At 43.7% G+C, this 19420-nt stretch overlaps 1 protein-coding gene across 1 annotated transcript in view; it reads left to right on the forward strand.

Moving 5' to 3' along the window:
• Window positions 1–19420, forward strand: part of cacna1g (calcium channel, voltage-dependent, T type, alpha 1G subunit) — a 311200-nt gene that overhangs the window by 117490 nt on the left and 174290 nt on the right. Inside the window, exon 4 of the mRNA XM_042306304.1 lies at window positions 2750–2883. Within this exon, the coding sequence (XP_042162238.1) occupies window positions 2750–2883 (134 nt within the window). The remainder of the gene's footprint in view (window positions 1–2749; window positions 2884–19420) is intronic.

Raw genomic sequence — 19420 nt, forward strand, 5'->3', positions numbered from 1 at the left:
TTCGTCTCTCCCGAGCCCGTATGGGAGTTGTAAGGATGAGACAAGATAGTAACTACTAACAATTGGATACCATGACATTGGGCTACTGCAGACATAATCAGAGTAATAAGACCGAAATAAGAGCTACTGAGAAAATCAGGGACATAAATAACATCTACTGCAGACATAATCAGAGTAATAAGACATTTTTTTAATAAGACAAAATAACATCTAAACATAATCAGAAATTAAATAACAGCTACTGCAGACATAATCAGAGTAATAAGACCGAAATAAGAGCTACTGCAGACATAATCAGAGTAATAAGACATAAATAACATCTACTAATCAGCAGAAATAACATCATAATAATCAGAGTAATAAGACAGAAATAACATCTAATCTAATAAGACAGACATAATCAGAGTAATAAGACCGAAATAAGAGCTACTGCAGACATAATCAGAGTAATAAGACATAAATAACATCTACTGCAGACATAATCAGAGTAATAAGACAGAAATAAGAGCTACTGCAGACATAATCAGAGTAATAAGACATAAATAACATCTACTGCAGACATAATCAGAGTAATAAGACAGAAATAAGAGCTACTGCAGACATAATCAGAGTAATAAGACAGAAATAAGAGCTACTGCAGACATAATCAGAGTAATAAGACATAAATAACATCTACTGCAGACATAATCAGAGTAATAAGACATAAATAATCTACTGCAGACATAATCAGAGTAATAAGACAGAAATAACATCTACTGCAGACATAATCAGAGTAATAAGACAGAAATAAGAGCTACTGCAGACATATTCAGAGTAATAAGACAGAAATAACAGCTACTGCAGACATAATCAGAGTAATAAGACAGAAATAACATCTACTGCAGACATAATCAGAGTAAAAGACAGAAATAACATCTACTGCAGACATAATCAGAGTAATAAGACAGAAATAAGAGCTACTGCAGACATAATCAGAGTAATAAGACAGAAATAAGAGCTACTGCAGACATAATCAGAGTAATAAGACTGAAATTAGAGATGCGGCAGAGGCATAACCAGAGTAATAAGACAGAAATAAGTGATGGAATAATATATGTGTATAGATATAGATATGGAAGAGTGATTTAATAAGGGAGGAGAGAGAGAGAAAAAATAGGAGATAAATTGAGGTAGAATCTAAGAGAGAGAAACAGAGAGAGAAAGAGCAAGACAAGTGAAGGAGAGATAAAGAGAAGGGGAGCGGGTGAGCATTGAAGCGTTACGCACAGGCCACTGGTGTCTCCGCTCTGGGAGCCAGCTGTGTGTGTGTGTGTGTGTGTGTGTGTGTGTGTTAGACTCCTTCTCCATGCTTCGTTGAATCCTGCTCTCGCTTTCTGACACACACACAAACACACACACACACACGTACACCGCACACACACGTACACCACACACACACACACACACACACACACACACACACACACACACACACACACACACACACACACACACACACACACACACAGGTTTTCTCACATTGGGAAATCCCAGCTATGTGCCTCTTGGTTCTACCTGCCTAGAACTGTACTCCCCTCTGAGCAGTGTGTGTGTGTTTCTCTCTCTGCATGTGAACAGGGGGTTAGGGAAGGGGATTGCATGGCTCATCACTCACAGATACCATGAGCTTCTCTCTGCTCTATTCTCTACAGGCTTCATCTCCAGTACACTATATTTCTATTTACATTCCAGCCCTATAGACACATGTGTTTGTGTATCCAGTGTGTTTAAACTCAAATGGATTCCATCTGGCTAGAACTCTCAGGTGTGTGTGTGCGTGTGCGCACACACATACACACACAAAAACACACACTCCTCACGTCATTGGGAGGCTTCGCATTACTTAATAATGTGATTCTCCTCAGTCTAAACTCAGCAAAAGGCTTTGCATATTTAATGAGATAAACAAATTCCAGGGATGTTAATCCAGGGATGTGCTCTACTGTTTACTCTGAAAATTATTCAGATTACACTCTAATCACAAGGATGCAGAAATAAGGAGGGCGGTTTATTCAACCCCAAAGTAGATGAGATGACTGTACCTGTCTGTGTGTGCTCACATGTGTGATGAGTCAGCATCTCTCTCCTCTCCATTTCCCACTGGGCAAAATGGGTGGAATCAATGTTGTTTCCACGTCATTTCAACCCAAACATTTAGTGCAATGACATTGAATCAACGGAGAAACTGATTGGATTAGAAAAAAAGTAACCAACATGAGGGAATTTCCCCCCAAAATATTCACGCAACTTTGAACCTAAATCCAATGACACGGTGCCATTTTTTGTTGCTTTCACGTTGAACGCAAATGTAAAATCAAAACTACACGTTGAACAAACATCTGTGCCCAGTGGGGTCTGTCTCGTGCTCCTGTTACCGTGCAACTTCGCAGAGGGAAAGAATGTCACTGTATCTGCAATAAGAGGTTTATTTCAGAAGCCTTTTTATGTACCAGTCCACGTTGTGAGGAGTCGTGTAGCGCTGGGCGTCTACCTCTGTGATCAACACAGTCCGGCCACTAGCATAGCATAACCTTACTCTCTCTCCCCATGTCTTACACTGTCTCCTTTTACCCTTCTCTATCCATCCCCCCCCCCCCAACCCACTTATACGGTACACACTCATCCATACACTAACCCCTGTCTCTCTGGGGTTTCATGTCATGTCTATTTCTCTTTCTTCATATGCGTGTGTTTCCCCCCCTCTCCCTAGGACTTTGATGACTTTATCTTTGCGTTCTTTGCGGTGGAGATGGTCATCAAGATGGTGGCGCTGGGCATCTTTGGGAAGAAGTGTTATCTAGGAGACACCTGGAACAGGCTCGACTTCTTTATCGTACTGGCCGGGTGAGTCACGCACACGCACGCCGTCCGCCCTGGCTAGAGGGCGTCCCCAGCCAAAAACATGTGCTGTGAATCACAACAACCACATAGGGAGAGAACCTACATATTCTGTCTGGGCAACACGGCACTTTGTGTGTGTGTGTGTTTGTGTGTGTGTGTGTGTGTGTGTGTGCATCCCTTTGTTTCACATTGTTGCAGTGTCTGCAAAAAACGCCAACCCCCTTCTCCCTCATGAGAACACACAGCCAAACTGAGACAATAGTAACCAAGGTAACGGGTGGTCGGGTACACACTTCCTGGCAACGGTTGCTAGTTTCGTTTAGGAGTGTTCTGATGAAGTGTCTGTTTCTGAAAAGGAAAATAATTTCTGCCAAAGAGCATTTCTGAGCACCCTGGCACTTTCTCTTCATAATCATTCCTCGTGTGTGTGCGCATGTGTGTGTGTGCGCGTGTGTGTGTGTGTGTGTGTGTGCGCGTGTGCAGGAAGTGCCAACGTCAGCTTGATTTCAATCGGCTTTTGATAAAGATCAGAGAAAGCTAGTCCCATTCGCCTGCACTGATTTGAGTCTCCTATTACTGAGCTTCTCTTGAATGATTTCCTTTGGCGTCACAGTCTGTGTAGGCCACTGATGTGCTTGACTTCATATTACAAGGTGGGATAGGGGGTGGTGAAGTTAGGGCAGGGTGAAGGGTCGACAAGGGGATTTGGACGAAAGGGCTGACGGGTGAGGAGAGAGAAGAAAGGGAGTGAAAGTAGAGAAGAGGATGGAGGAGGTTAGAAAAAGAGAGGGATGCCAGTTAAATGCAGTTAAGTGCAGGGTGACAGGGAACTGGAGGGAGGCCAGCGCTCTCTGCCTTCCTCATCCCTTCTTTCCTCCCCTCCTCAGATGAGTTTTGGAGGATCCCCAGTCAATAGTGCAGTGATTCTCAGGTTGTCTTGGACAGAGGGACACTTCCGCACATCGATCTGTCAGCGCACCGGGAGTATAGAGGGAGATACCACTGGTACTGTAGATACTGGGGATGGAAAAAAGGGCAAGACCTGAGGAGGGAGAAAGAGAGAGCAGGAGAGTAGGGGGCAGAGAGGCCATTTAGAAGGCAATCATTGTGACCACGATATCAACATTACACGTTAAAAACAAATGGTTCTATTTAGTGCTATGTTGCTATAACCCTTTTTTTTAAGGTTCTAAATGGAACCCGAATGGTGCTATAAAGAACCATTTCCTAAGGTTTTATAAAGAACTATTAATAAAAGGCCAAAACAGGGTTCTGCTGTGCTTACAACCCTTTTTGGGTATCAGGAATCAAGGTAAGACCCAGATGCAGACATGTAGAATTGACAATGGTTTAATATTCCAACAGGCGGAAGGCAATAGACAGGTCAAGGCAGGCAGGGGTCAGTAAACCAGAGGTGGGGCAACGGTACCGGACGGCAGGCAGGCTCAGGGACAGGCAGAGTGGTCTGACAGCAGGGCTCAGAGTCAGGACAGGCAAGGGTCAAAACCAGGAGGGCCAGAAAAAGGGAGACGGGAAAAGCAGGAGCTGAGAACCAAAACGTTGGTTGACTTGACAAACGAGACGAACTGGCAACGGACAAACAGAGAACACAGGTATAAATACACAGGGGATAATGGGGAAGATGGGTGACAACTTGAGGGAGGTGGAGACAATCACAAGGACAGGTAAAATAGATCAGGGTGTGACATTGGGGCAATATAGGACCCTTTATATGGTTCTTTATGAACTTTTATGGTGAATGGTTCTATCAATAACTTTTCTCAACGTTTTGTATCATGGTTTAATAACCGTGTTTATTAACACGTTGAATCAGCTGTGCTATCTGTGGAACACCTGGGGGCCCCCTGAGGAGAGACTTGAGAACGACTGACTTACATAACACAAGGTCATACATGAGTCTGTCACAAGATACCGTTTCCTGGCCATAGTCATATATAACATGTAATAGCATAACACAACAGATTAGTTCAACTGGAATGACTCTCACTTACGGATGCACAAAAGAGCTCTGCCCAAACAACGCCCTAAGATATTATAATGAGCCACCAACCCTACATTTTAATTATCACTAAAAGTGGAAATGACCATTTATTTTTTCAACTGCATGAACCAAAAGGATTCTTGGGTCAGTATGGTTCCACATAGAACCATCACCCTTCCCAAAGAACCGTTGAGGAACCCAACTGTACACCCTCCACTATACATACACCACAAGAAGTAGTCATATGGCCAAGGTTTCTGGAAGGCGAAGAATACACAGACTCAATGATAACACACTCCCATTAGTTTCCTTGAAGGTTTCCTTGAAGGTTTCCTTGAAACCGTGATCATTGACCTCCTTCCATCAATACAATCACAGAGCTGCAGAGAGAGGGAGAGAGACAGGAAGTGACAGTCTGTCTCTTTATCTATGTCTCTTTCTCTCTGCCTCTGTCTCTTTCACTCTCTCTTCCTCCCTGCCCTTTCTTCTCCTTGATTTATTAATGCCTCCTCGGACTGATTCCAGACCTGTTTGGGGACAGAAGAGAGGTTACAGATCGAGAGCGAGACGGGGAGGAAGGGAAGGAATGGAGAGATAGAGAGAGAGACTTATGTGCGCTTGAGACAGGGCACAGACAATCTTAAAGTCCCCATGAACAAATTATATAACAAAATATCTAGGTCCAGTTAAATGACTCTCTCCCTCTGTTGCTCTCCCTTTCTACCCCCCTCTTTCTCTTCCCTCTATCCCCCGCTCCTCCTCCTCAACCCTTTCTCTTCTCTCTACCTCTCTCTCTTTTTCGCTCTCTCTCTCTCTGCCCTTTCCTCCTCACCTATCTCTTTATCGCTTTATCTCTATCGTTCTCTCTCAATTCAATTCAATTCAATTTAAGGGGCTTTATTGGCATGGGAAACATATGTTAACATTGCCAAAGCAAGTGAGGTAGATAATATACAAAAGTGAAATAAACAATAAAAAATGAACAGTAAACATTACACATACAGAAGTTTCCAAACAATAAAGACATTACAAATGTCATATTATATATATATATACAGTCTATACAGTGTTGCAACGATGTACAAATGGTTAAGGGTACACAAGGGAAAATAAATAAGCATAAATATGGGTTGTATTTACAATGGTGTTTGTTCTTCACTGGTTGCCCTTTCCTTGTGGCAACAGGTCACAAATCATGCTGCTGTGATGGCACACTGTGGAATTTCACCCAGTAGATATGGGAGTTTATCAAAATTGGATTTGTTTTTGAATTCTTTGTGGATCTGTGTAATCTGAGGGAAATATGTCTCTCTAATATGGTCATACATTGTGCAGGAGGTTAGGAAGTGCAGCTCAGTTTCCACCTCAATTTGTGGGCAGTGAGCACATAGCCTGTCTTCTCTTGAGAGCCATGTCTGCCTACGGCGGCCTTTCTCAATAGCAAGGCTATGCTCACTGAGTCTGTACATAGTCAAAGCTTTCCTTAAGTTTGGGTCAGTCATAGTGTTCAGGTATTCTGCCACTGTGTACTCTCTGTTTAGGGCCAAATAGCATTCTAGTTTGCTCTGTTTTTTTGTTAATACTTTCCAATGTGTCAAGTAATTATCTTTTTATTTTCTCATGATTTGGTTGGGTCTAATTGTGCTGCTGTCCTGGGGCTCTGTGGGGTTTGTTTGTGTTTGTGAACAGAGCCCCGGGACCAGCTTGCTTAGGGGACTCTTCTCCATGTTCATCTCTCTGTAGGTGATGGCTTTGTTAAGGAAGGTTTGGGAATCGCTTCCTTTTAGGTGGTTGTAGAATTTAACGGCTCTTTTCTGGATTTTGATAATTAGTGGGTATCGGCCTAATTCTGCTCTGCATGCATTATTTGGTGTTCTACGTTGTACACGGAGGATATTTTTGCAGAATCCTGCATGCGGAGTCTCAATTTGGTGTTTGTCCCATTTTGTGAAGTCTTGGTTGGTGAGCGGACCCCAGACCTCACAACCATAAAGGGCAATGGGCTCTATGACTGATTCAAGTATTTTTAGCCAGATCCTAGTTGGTATGCTGAATTTTATGTTCCTTTTGATTTCATAGAAGGCCCTTCTTGCCTTGTCTCTCAGATCGTTCACAGCTTTGTGGAAGTGACCTGTGGCGCTGATGTTTAGGCCAAGGTATGTATTGTTTTTTGTGTGCTCTAGGGCAACGGTGTCTAGATGGAATTTGTTTTTGTGGTTCTGGCGACTGGACCTTTTTTGGAACACCATTATTTTTGTCTTACTGAGATTTACTGTCAGGGCCCAGGTCTGACAGAATCTGTGCAGAAGATCTAGGTGCTGCTGTAGGCCCTCCTTAGTTGGTGACAGGAGCACCAGATCATCAGCAAACAGTAGACATTGGACTTCAGATTCTAGTAGGGTGAGGCTGGGTGATGCAGACTTTTCTAGTGCCCGCGCCAGTTCGTTGATATGAAGAAGCTGCATCCCTGTCTCACCCCACGGCCCTGTGTGAAGAAATGTGTGTGTTTTTTGCCAATTTTAACCACACACTTGTTGTTTGTGTACATGGATTTTATAATGTTGTATGTTTTACCCCCAACACCACTTTCCATCAATTTGTATAGCAGACCCTCATGTCAAATTGAGTCGAAGGCTTTTTTGAAATCAACAAAGCATGAGACGACTTTGAATTGTTTTGGTTTGTTTGGTTGTCAATTAGGGTGAGCAGGGTGAATACGGTAATTTGATAAAAAGACAATTTGACATTTGCTCAGTACATTGTTTTCATTGAGGAAATGTACGAGTCTGCTGTTAATGATAATGCAGAGGATTTTCCCAAGGTTACTGTTGACGCATATCCCACGGTAGTTAGTGGGGTCAAATTTGTCTCCACTTTTGTGGATTGGGGTGATCAGTCCTTGGTTCCAAATATTGGGGAAGATGCCAGAGCTAAGGATGATGTTAAAGAGTTTTAGTATAGCCAATTGGAATTTGTTGTCGGTATATTTGATAATTTCATTAAGGATACCATCAACACCACAGGCCTTTTTGGGTTGGAGGGTTTTTATTTTGTCCTGTAGCTCATTCAAGGTAATTGGAAAATCCAGTGGGTTCTGGTAGTCTTTAATAGTTGATTCTAAGAACTGTATTTGATCATGTATATGTTTTTGCTCTTATTGGAGAAGTGGTTTACCCATACATCTCCATTTTGAATAGATAATTCTTCTTGTTGTTGTTTGTGTAGTGTTTTCTCTCTCTTTGCCCTTTCCTCCTCACCTATCTCTTTATCTCTATCTCTATCTCTATCGCTCTCTCTTTCTCGCTCTCTGTATCTCTCTTTTTCTCTCTCCCCCTCTCTCTCCAGAGGGTATATAGTGTAGTGTATTTATCTGAGGGAATGTTTTCTCTCCCTCTACATCCCCTGCTTGTCCTCATTCACCTGCTGTATCCAGTTCCATTAGCTAGATGATGTCTACAGACAGCACTGCACAAGTAGGTCAGAATACCCACCATGGAGTAGGAGGGAGGACATGAGGAAGGAAGAGAGGCAGCGAGGGCATGGGGAAGGGAGATAAGGAGAGATGGAGAGAAGGGTGAAGAAAGACAGAGAGAATGAGGAAGGAGCAATTTCATTGATTTTATTTTATTTTATTATTTTAATTATTATTTTTTGAATTTTACCCCTTTTTCTCCCCAATTTCATGGTATCCAATTGTTGCAGTAGCTACTATCTTGTCTCATCGCTACAACTCCCGTACGGGCTCGGGAGAGACGAAGGTTGAAAGTCATGCGTCCTCCGATACACAACCCAACCAAGCCGCACTGCTTCTTAACACAGCGCGCATCCAACCCGGAAGCCAGCCGATGTGTCGGAGGAAACACCGTGCACCTGGCCACCTTGGTTAGCGCACACTGCGCCCAGCCCGCCACAGGAGTCGCTGGTGCGTGATGAGACAAGGACACCCCTACCGACCAAGCCCTTCCTAACCCGGGCGACGCTAGGCCAATTGTGCGTCGCCCCACAGACCTCCCGGTCGCGGCCGGTTACGACAGAGCCTGGGCGCGAACCCAGGGACTCTGATGGCACAGCTGGCGCTGCAGTACAGCGCCCTTAACCACTGCGCCACCCGGGAGGCCTTGATTTAACCTTTATTTAACTAGGCAAGTCAGTTATGAACAAAATCTTATTTACGATAATGACGCTGGGCCAATTGTGCACCACCCTATGGCACTCCCAATTACAGCCGGATGTGACACAGCCTGGATTCGAACCAAGGACTGTTGTGACGCCTCTTGCACTGGGTTGCAGTGCCTTAGACAGCTATGCCACTCGGGAGCAAGAGAGAAGAACATATGAAAAAGCAAAGAGAGGGAGAAGGCAGGCAGAACGGAAGAGTGGGTAGAGATTATGATGATTCAAAAAGGTAAACAATTCATCTGTGCCTCCTTTCTCATCCTCTCCTCTCCTCTCCCCTCCCCAACTCTCTTCTCCTTCTCTCCCCCTTTTCCCTTCTTCCCTCCTCCTCCTTTCTCATCCTCTCCTCTCCTCTCCCCAACTCTCTTCTCCTTCTCTCCCCCTTTTCCCTTATTCCCTTTTAACAAGAACCTCTCCCCCTTTCTTCCCTGCTCCTCCTTTCCCTCTCCCTCTTTGACAAACTCAGATTTACTTTAATCCTGATATATTTTCTGCATAGCTGCAGGTACTCTGTGTGTGTGTGTGTGTGTGTGTGTGTGTGTGTGTGTGTGTGTGTGTGTGTGTGTGTGTGTGTGTGTGTATGTGTATGTGTGTGTGTGTGTGTGTGTGTGTGTGAGGTGAGCTATCATCTAGACTAACTCTGATATCAGAGAGAGGGAGCGAGAGAGTGAGATGGATGGAGGGAGGGAGGGATAGAGAGAGAGAGTGAGATGGATGGAGGGAGGGAGGGATAGCAAGAGAGAGACTGAAAGGAAAACCCCCTCTCATCTCTCCTGATGCTGCAATATGCTGTGGGGTTGCAGTCTTAACACACACTGCTATCTATTATACACACTCACACACTGATACACACACACACACACACAGCGCTATCTATCAGTCAGTCACAATTCATTCAGTGCTGGATAACTCCCACTGCAGCTAGCCTGTCAGCGATCCCCCAGAGAGTAGAATTATAACACAAACTGACAAATGTCATCAGAAGAGACGGAGTTAACTGAGTTGGCTGATCCAGTATATAATGACAGATGAGGGAGGGAAGGAGAGAAGATGGAGCATGGAGAGAGAAAGAGAGAACATGGTAGTTTTAGCAGTAGGAAGAAATTATCCTTCACCACTGATGCAGTTAATAACAATATCCTTTCATCCTCTTAATGGATAACATAGGATCTGATCCTACATCTGCTGTTGAACGCCATTTTTACAATCAGTGGTTTCCTATGGGTGAAATTAAGCAAATTATTGTCTCTAAGACAATGATGTGTCTGTGTGTTTTATGCCAGCACACTATTGCAAGATAGTATTATTTTATTGTTAACTCTGATTGGGCAAACACACAGGCTAATGGCAACTATAGCCATGATACTATTATAAAGTCATTATATAGGGAGGGTTGGCACGCACTGTCATTTACTGGTGTAAGGCTGCAGATGTTACTCTGATGGACAGAGGGGAAAAGATTGGGAGGGAGAGGGAAAGCGAGAGAGAGAGAGAGAGACTTCTGTGCAGTAGGGAGGAGAGTGAGAAGTAATATGAGGGGCAGAAGCTCTGGGAATCTAGCAAAATCTATTTCATCTCTCTCCTCCTCCTCTCCCTCCCTCCCTCGCTCCCTACCTCCCTTAACCCATCCCTCCCTCCAACTCAACCTCCCACGCCTCCCCTCGCTTCCTCCTTTCCTCGCATACTCCCCCTCTCACTCCCTCCTTCTCTCCCTCTCTCCCGCCTGTCCTGGCAGTTAATCTCTGCTGCCAGGTGGTACGAGAGAGAGAGAGAGAGAGAGAGAGAGAGAGAGAGAGAGAGAACAAAAATGAGAGAGAGAGAGAACGAGAATGATAATGAGAGAGAGTAAACGAGAATGAGAGAGAACGAGAGAGGGAGAGAGTAATAGAAAATAAAAAAAGGTAGACCAGCGTTAATTGGAAAGACTGTTGATCTCTATAGAAGGCTACAAATCACATCCTTTTAATTGGAGCAGGTACAGTGAGTCAATATGACCGATACAGATATTACCTCAGGACAATCTACTGGGTATGCCATTGTTTCATTGTCCTCCCTCCCTCAGCCTCTCTCTCATACTTTACCTATTATAGTGATGTGTATGTCTGTGTTAGTGTGTGTGTGTGTCTAAGCATCTGTGTTTTTGTGTGTCTGTGTGCATCAGCTTGTGTGTGTGTGTTAGTGACTAAGTGTGTCTGTGTGTATGTGTGTGTTGATGTGTTAGTGTGTGTGTCTGTGGTGTGTGTGGGTGGGTGGGTATGTGTGTGTGTGTGTGTGTGTGTGTGTACCTTCTGCCAGGCTACTGTTGACTGTCTGTGTGTTGTTGTACAGATGGGAATGTGTGTGTTTACCATTCTTCATGTGCCAGTCTGCTTTTCCATACACACACTGATAAGTGAGGACAAAGCAAGGGATAGGCTGGCACCACGCCCAGGGAAGGGTGTGTGTTTGAGTGTTTGTGTGCAGTTTTGTGAATATTAACAACTGCGAGTGATCGTTCCCATACGGGATTTGTGTTTGTAACGTGTTACGTGTGTGTGTGTGTGTGTGTGTTTATGGTCTATATAGCTGTTTTGAATTAGATTAATGTGTGTTTCTGTGTGTGTGTGTCAGGATCTGTAGATTCTACTCACGCAAAATCTGCCTCAAGGTTGGGCAATCCCGTCCTCCCTCCTCCTCTATCTCTCTCTCCTTTCTTCTCTCCCTCGAAGCAACCTTGGCACAACCCTGGGTCAGAGAACACATTCAAACTTCTTTTCCATTTCTCTCCATCATTTGATCACACGTTGTTTCTTCCATGCTCCTACCCGTCACACTGGCAGCCACATCTGGTTCTTAGCCAGTGTAGTTACGAGCTAATGCTAATGATAGATAAGGCTACGTCTTCCCTAGGACCGACAGTACAGTATATGTGCCTCTCCAGTCCCTTTGTGTAATTGTTCTGATGAAGGCCTTTGATGGCCCAGATGTTCATCTTTTAACTTGAATAAGCCCTAAATGAGTTTTTAATTGTTGAACGAGCGCTGCACCGTTTCCTTTTCAATGATTATCAAGGTGTAGAATAACAGTGTCACGTTCTGACCTTAGTTCCTTTTGTTTTGTCTTTGTTTTAGTATGGTCAGGGCGTGAGTTGGGTTGGGCAGTCTATGTTTGTTTTTCTATGTTGTGTTTATGTGTTTGGACTGGTATGGTTCTCAATCAGAGGCAGGTGTCATTAGTTGTCTCTGATTGAGAATCATACTTAGGTAGCCTTTTTCCACCTGGGTTTCGTGGGTGTTTATTTTCTGTCTAGTGTGTGTTGTCACCTTACAGAACTGTTTCGGTTTCGTTGATTCACGTTTATTATTTTGTTCCAGTGTTTAGTTGTGTTTTTGAATAAATCAATATGGACACTTACCACGCTGCGTTTTGGTCCGATCCTTACTCCTCCTCAGACGAAGAGGACGATATCCGTTACAAACAGTGACATGCTTCCTAATGGGCCTTTCCCAACAATGCTGAGGGAAAAAGTGAGAAATAATAGAAGAATGATACACAACGAGTAACGATAACTTGGCTATATTCAGTACACAGGTACCAGTACCGAGCTTGTGATAGGCTAATTGACATCATTTGAGTCAATTGGAGATGTACAGTGGGGCAAAAAAGTATTTAGTCAGCCACCAATAGAGGAGATCTGCATGGAGGAATGGGCCAAAATACCAGCAACAGTGTGTGAAAACCTTGTGAAGACTTACAGAAAACGTTTGACCTCTGTCATTGCCAACAAAGGGTATATAACAAAGTATTGAGATAAACTTTTGTAATTGACCAAATACTTATTTTCCACCATAATTTGCAAATAAATTCATAAAAAATCATACACTGTGATTTTCTGGATGTTTTTTCTCATTTTGTCTGTCATAGTTGAAGTGTACCTATGATGAAAATTACAGGCCTCTCTCATCTTTTTAAGTGGGAGAACTTGCACAATTGGTGGCTGACTAAATGTTTTGCCCCACTTTACCTGTGGATGTATTTCAAGGCCTACCTTCAAACTCAGTGCCTCTTTGCTTGACATCATGGGAAAATCTAAATAAATCAGCCAACACCTCAGAAAAAAGATTGTAGACCTCCACAAGTCTAGTTCATCCGTGGGAACAATTTCCAAACGCCTGAAGGTACCTTGTTCATCTGTACAAACAATAGTATACAAGTATAAACACCATGGGACCACGCAGCTGTCATTCTGCTCAGGAATTATGTCTCCTAGAGATGAACCTACTTTGGTGCGAAAAGTGCAGATCATTCCCAGAACAACAGCAAAGGACCTTGTGAAGATGCTGGAGGAAACAGGTACTAAAGTATCTATATCCACAGTAAAACGAGTCCTATATCGACATAACCTGAAAGGCCGCTCAGCAAGGAAGAAGCCACTGCTCCAAAACCGCCATAAAAAAAGCCAGACTATGGTTTGCAACTGCACATGGGAACAAAGATCGCACCTTTTCGAGAAATGTCCTCTGGTCTGATGAAACAAAAATAGAACATTTTGGCCATAATGACCATCATTATGTTTGGAGGAAAAAGGGGGAGGCTTGCAAGCCGAAGGACACCATCCCAACCGTGAAGCACGGGGGTGGCATCAACATTTTGTGGGGCTGCTTTGCTGCAGGAGGGTCTGGTGCACTTCCCAAAATAGATGTCATCATGAGGTAGGAAAATTATGTGGCTATATTGAAGCAACATCTCAAGACATCAATCAGGAAGTTAAAGCATGGTCGCAAGTGGGTCTTCCAAATGGACAATGACCCCAAGCATACTTCCAAAGTTGTGTCAAAATGGCTTAAGGACAACAAAGTCAAGGTATTGGAGTGGCCATCACAAAGCCCTGACCTCAATTCTATAGAAAATTTGTGGGCAGAATTGAATAAGCGTGTGTGAGCCAGGAGGCCTACAAACCTGATTCAGTTACAGCAGCTCTGTCAGGAGGAATGGGCCAAATTTCACCCAACATATTGTGGGAAGCTTGTGGAAGTCCACCTGAAATGTTTGACCCAAGTTAAACAATTTAAAGGCAATGCTACCAAATACTAATTGAGTGTATGTAAACTTCTGAACCACTGGGAATGTGATGAAAGAAATAAAAGCCAAAATAAATAATTCTCTCTAATATTATTCTGACATTTCACATTCTTAAAATAAAGTGGTGATCCTAACTGACCTAAGACAGGACATTTTTACTAGCATTAAATGCCAGGAATTGTGAAAAACTGAGTTTAAATGTATTTGGCTAAGGTGTATGTTAACTTCTGACTTAACTGTATGTACATATGGGTAAAGTGACTAGGCAACAGGATAGATAATAAACAGTAGCAGCAGCTAATGTGATGAGTCAGAAGAGTTCATGCAAAAAGGGTCAATACAGATAGTGCAGGTAGCTATTGGTTAACTATTTAAATAACTCTTTAGCAGGTTTATGGCTTGAGAGAGGAAGATGTTCAGGGTCCTGCTGGTTCCAGACTTGGTGCATCAATAGCCTTAGCTTAACTCATTGCCCGAAAACCTGCAGTTCTCTCACTATGCTGGCTGGTCTGCTTACTGTTTATCCATTTACCTTGTCTTTCTGGTCTCTGTGGCCCTATGGCCATCTGTTACATCCAACTATCATCCAGGAGACGTGGCAAGACGCAAGGCACACACACCACCCACACCCACACCACACACACACACACACACACACACACACACACACACACACACACACACACACACACACACACACACACACACACACACACAGACACACAGACACACACACACAGAGAGAGAGAGAGAGAGAGAGATCAGGTGAAGAAGATAGAGGCTAGAGCTACCACCTGTACCAGGGATATCCCCATGCCCGAGAGGAAGGCACACACACCTGTGCATATGCAAACACACCCACACATGGACAAACATAATCACACACACACACTCTCGCTGAATGGGTGACTCACAAAGATGCAGTACACAGAGACAGACACACACACACACACACACACCTACACGTGTTGTGAGTTTGTTGGACAGACTGATTTGGAGTCAGAGAGACGAGGAAATTCCATCTGCGTGCCTTCAAGACACACGTGGACAGCAGCTGTTACACACACACACCTCACAATACCAGAGAGTGAGAGAGAGAGATAACATATATATCAACGAATTGGTGAGGGCAGTCTGCAGCACCCGGCCTCACCCTACTAGAATCTGAAGTCAAATGTCTACTGTTTGCTGATGATCTGGTGCTCCTGTCACCAACTAAGGAGGGCCTACAGCAGCACCTAGATCTTCTGCACAGATTCTGTCAGACCTGGGCCCTGACAGTAAATCTCAGTAATACAAAAATAATGGTGTTGCAAAAAAGATTCAGTTTCCAGAACCACAAATACAAATTCCATCTAGACACCGTTGCCTGAGAGCACAGAAAAAATGATACATACCCCGGCCTAAACATCAGCGCCACAGGTAAATTCCACAAAACTGTGAACGATCTGAGAGACAAGGCAAGAAGGGCCTTCTATGCCATCAAAAGGAACATAAAATTCGACATACCAATTAGGATCTGACTAAAAATACTTGAATCATTTATAGAACCCATTGCCCTTTGTGGTTGTGATGTCTGGGGTCCATTCACCAACCATACCAAATAATGCATGCAGAGCAGAATTAGGCCGATACCCACTAATTATCAAAATCCAGAAAAGAGCCGTTAAATTCTACAACCACCTAAAAGGAAGCAATTCCCAAACCTTCCATAACAAAGCGATCACCTACAGAGAGATGAACCTGGAGAAGTCCCCTAATCAAGAGAAGACAGGCTACGTGCACACTGCCCACAAAATGAGGTGGAAACTGAGCTGCACTTCCTAACCTCCTGCCAAATGTATGACCATATTAGAGACTCATATTTCCCTCAGATTACACAGACCCTCAAAGAATTTGAAAACAAACCCAATTTTGATGAACTCCCATATCTACTGGGTGAAATACCACAGTGTGCCATCACAGCAGCAAGATGTGTGACCTGTTGCCACAAGAAAAGGGAAGCCAGTGAACAACAAACACCACTGTAAAAACAACCCACATTTATGTTTATTATTTTCCCTTTTGTACTTTAACTATGTGCACGTCGTTACAACAATTAGAAATGTCTTTATTATTTTTGAACTACTGTGAGTGCAATGTTTACTGTACATTTGTATTGTTTATTTCACTTTTGTTTATTATCTACTTCACTTGCTTTGGCAATATTAACATATGTTTGTTTCCCATGCCAATAAAGTCCTTGAATTGAAATTGAATTAGAGAGAGACTAAGAGCGAGACTAAGAGAGAGACTGTGAGAGTGAGAGAGACTGTAAATTATACCCCACCATAACAATGGAATTTATTAGGCTGCAGATACTGTGCATTTGGAATGTATTCAGACCCCTTAACTTTTTCAAAATGTTACGTTACAGCCTTAAATGGACAAAATAATGTTTTTCTCATCAGTCTGCACACGATACCCCATAGTGACAAAGCGATAATATGTTTTTAGAAATGTTTGCAAATGTGTATGAGACTCGAAATTGAGCTCAGGTGCATCCTGTTTCTATTGATCATCCTTGAGATGTTTCTACAACTTGATTGGAGTCCACCTGTGGTAAATTAAATTGATTGGACATGATTTGACAGTGCATGTCAGAGCAAAAACCAAGCCATGAGGTCGAAGGAAATGTACGTAGAGCACCGAGACAGGATTGTGTCGAGGCACAGATCTGGGGAAGGGTACCAAATAATGTCTGCAGCATTGATGGTCCCCAAGAACACAATGGCCTCCATCATTCTTAAAAGTTTGGAACCACCAAGACTCTTCCTAGAGCTGACCGCCCGGCCAAACTGAACAATCGGGGGAGAAGGGCCTTGGTCAGGTAGGTGACCAAGAACCCAATGATCACTGACCAAGCTCCAGAGTTCCTGTGTGGAGATTTGAGAACATTCCAGAAGGACAGCCATCTCTGCAGCCAGACGGAAGCCACACATCAGTAAAAGGCACATGAAAGCCCTCTTGGAGTTTGCCAAAAGGCACCTAAAGGACTCTCAGACCATGAGAAACAAGATTCTCTGGTCTGATGAAGCCAATATTGAACTCTTTGGCCTGAATGTTAAGCGTCACTTCTGGAGGAAACCTGGCACTATCTCTACGGTGAATCATGGTGGTGGTGGCATCATGCTGTGGGGATGTTTTTCAGCAGCAGGGACTGGGAGACTAGTCAGGATCGAGGGAAAGATGAACCGAGAAAAGTACAGAGAGATCCTTGATGAAAACCTGCTCCAGAGCGAAGGTTCACCTTCCAACAGGACAACGATTCTCAACACACAGCCGAGACAACGCAGGAGTGGCTTCGGGACAAGTCTCTGAATGTCCTTGAGTGGCCCCGCCAGAGCCTGAACCTGATCTAACATCTCTGGAGAGACCTGAAAATAGCTGTGCAGCGACGCTCCCCATCCAACCTGACAGAGCTTGAGAGGATCTGCAGAGAAGAATGGGAGAAACTCCCCAAATACAGGTGTGCCAAGCTTGTACCGTCACACCCAAGAAGACTCGATGCTGTAATCGCTGCCAAAAGTGCTTCAACAAAGTACTGAATAAAGGGTCTGAATACTGATGTAATACTTGTGTAAATGTGGTATTTCTGTTTGACATTTTTTATACATTTTCACACATTTCTTAAAACCTGTTTTTGATTTGTCATTGTGGTGTATTGCGTGTAGATTGACTAGGGGAAAAAACGATTTAATACATTTTAGAATAAGGTTGCAACGCAATGTGGAAAATGTCAAGGGGTCTGAATACTTTCTGAATGCACTGTATGATTACCTTCTGTGTGTCTTTGTATGTATTCTTGTATGTGCTCTCTGAAAGTACACTGGTAATCATGTACCCTTGAACAGGGTCGGGGGGAGTAACTTGTTTACATGTCATCAGTTACATGTCATCTTGTTAATAGTATCTTCTATTGCTCTCTGTCTCTGTCTCTCTCTCTCTCACTCTTTCTCTCTCTGTCTCTGTCTCTCTCTCTCACTCTTTCTCTCTCTGTCTCTGTCTCTCTCTCTCACTCTTTCTCTCTCGGTCTCTGTCTCTCTCTCTCACTCTTTCTCTCTCTGTCTCTGTCTCTCTCTCTCACTCTTTCTCTCTCGGTCTCTGTCTCTCTCTCTCACTCTTTCTCTCTCTGTCTCTGTCTCTCTCTCTCACTCTTTCTCTCTCGGTCTCTGTCTCTCTCTCTCACTCTTTCTCTCTCGGTCTCTGTCTCTCTCTCTCACTCTTTCTCTCTCGGTCTCTGTCTCTCTCTCACTCTTTCTCTCTCTGTCTCTTTCTCATTCAATTCCATTTCAATTTGATTTTTGAAGGGCTTCATTGGCATGGGAAACATATGTTAACATTGCCAAAGCAAGTGACGTAGATACTAAACAATGCAAATATACAGTAAACATGACACCCATTCTCTCTCTCTCTCCCGATCTCTCTCTCACTCTCCCGCTCTCTCTCTCCCGCTCTCTCTCTCTCTCTCTCTCTCCTGCTCTCTCTCTCTCTCTCTCTCTCTCTCTCTCTCTCTCTCTCCCTCTCTCTCTCTCTTCATTCTCACCTCCCCCTGTGCAACCCGCGCTCCTTCACTGCAATGGTTCTGGGAACTCACACGCCCACTCACACTCACTGCAGTAGAACATCAATCTTTCTCTCTCTGAAGGTTAAGAACAGCCATGATCGTACAGTAGTCATGCCTTCACAACATCCTCTTCTCAATGACCAGTGATTCACTCTGCTATTGATGTCTGAAGAGGGATACACAGTGGCATATGCTCGCTGGTCCCCTTGGGGGAGGGGGGTGTGCTCGTATGTGCGTGTGGGTGTCTATGCATGCAGCTCTTAATCAGTCCAGGTTGTGCAGTTCAAGTGGATTTTATAATGCATGAGAGAGAGTGTTTGCCAAGACACACTCGTTACAACCAGACATACACACACAGACACGTTGAGGAAATTGACAAGCACAGATTGAATAATGAGACATCAGCTGATGAATTACCCAGAGTGAGAATATGTTTTACATTTACTCTGTGATTAAACCTATTTTAATGCTATTCCAGTGTTCTTTATGACTGTCCCATGGACTGTCCCATAGGCATTAGATCAGGGTTATTCAAACCTTACCCTACGAGGTCTACTGCTGGCTTTCTGATATTTAGTTGCACCACCTGGTGTCCAAGGTCTAAATCAGTCCCTGATTAGAGGGGAAGAATACAAAAAGCAGTGGAAGTGGCTTCAATGTTTATGTTTGCATTTGAGGGCAATAGAGGATTTGTA

This window comes from Oncorhynchus tshawytscha, linkage group LG25 (genome assembly GCF_018296145.1).
Source record: "Oncorhynchus tshawytscha isolate Ot180627B linkage group LG25, Otsh_v2.0, whole genome shotgun sequence".
Lineage (NCBI taxonomy): Eukaryota > Metazoa > Chordata > Actinopteri > Salmoniformes > Salmonidae > Oncorhynchus > Oncorhynchus tshawytscha.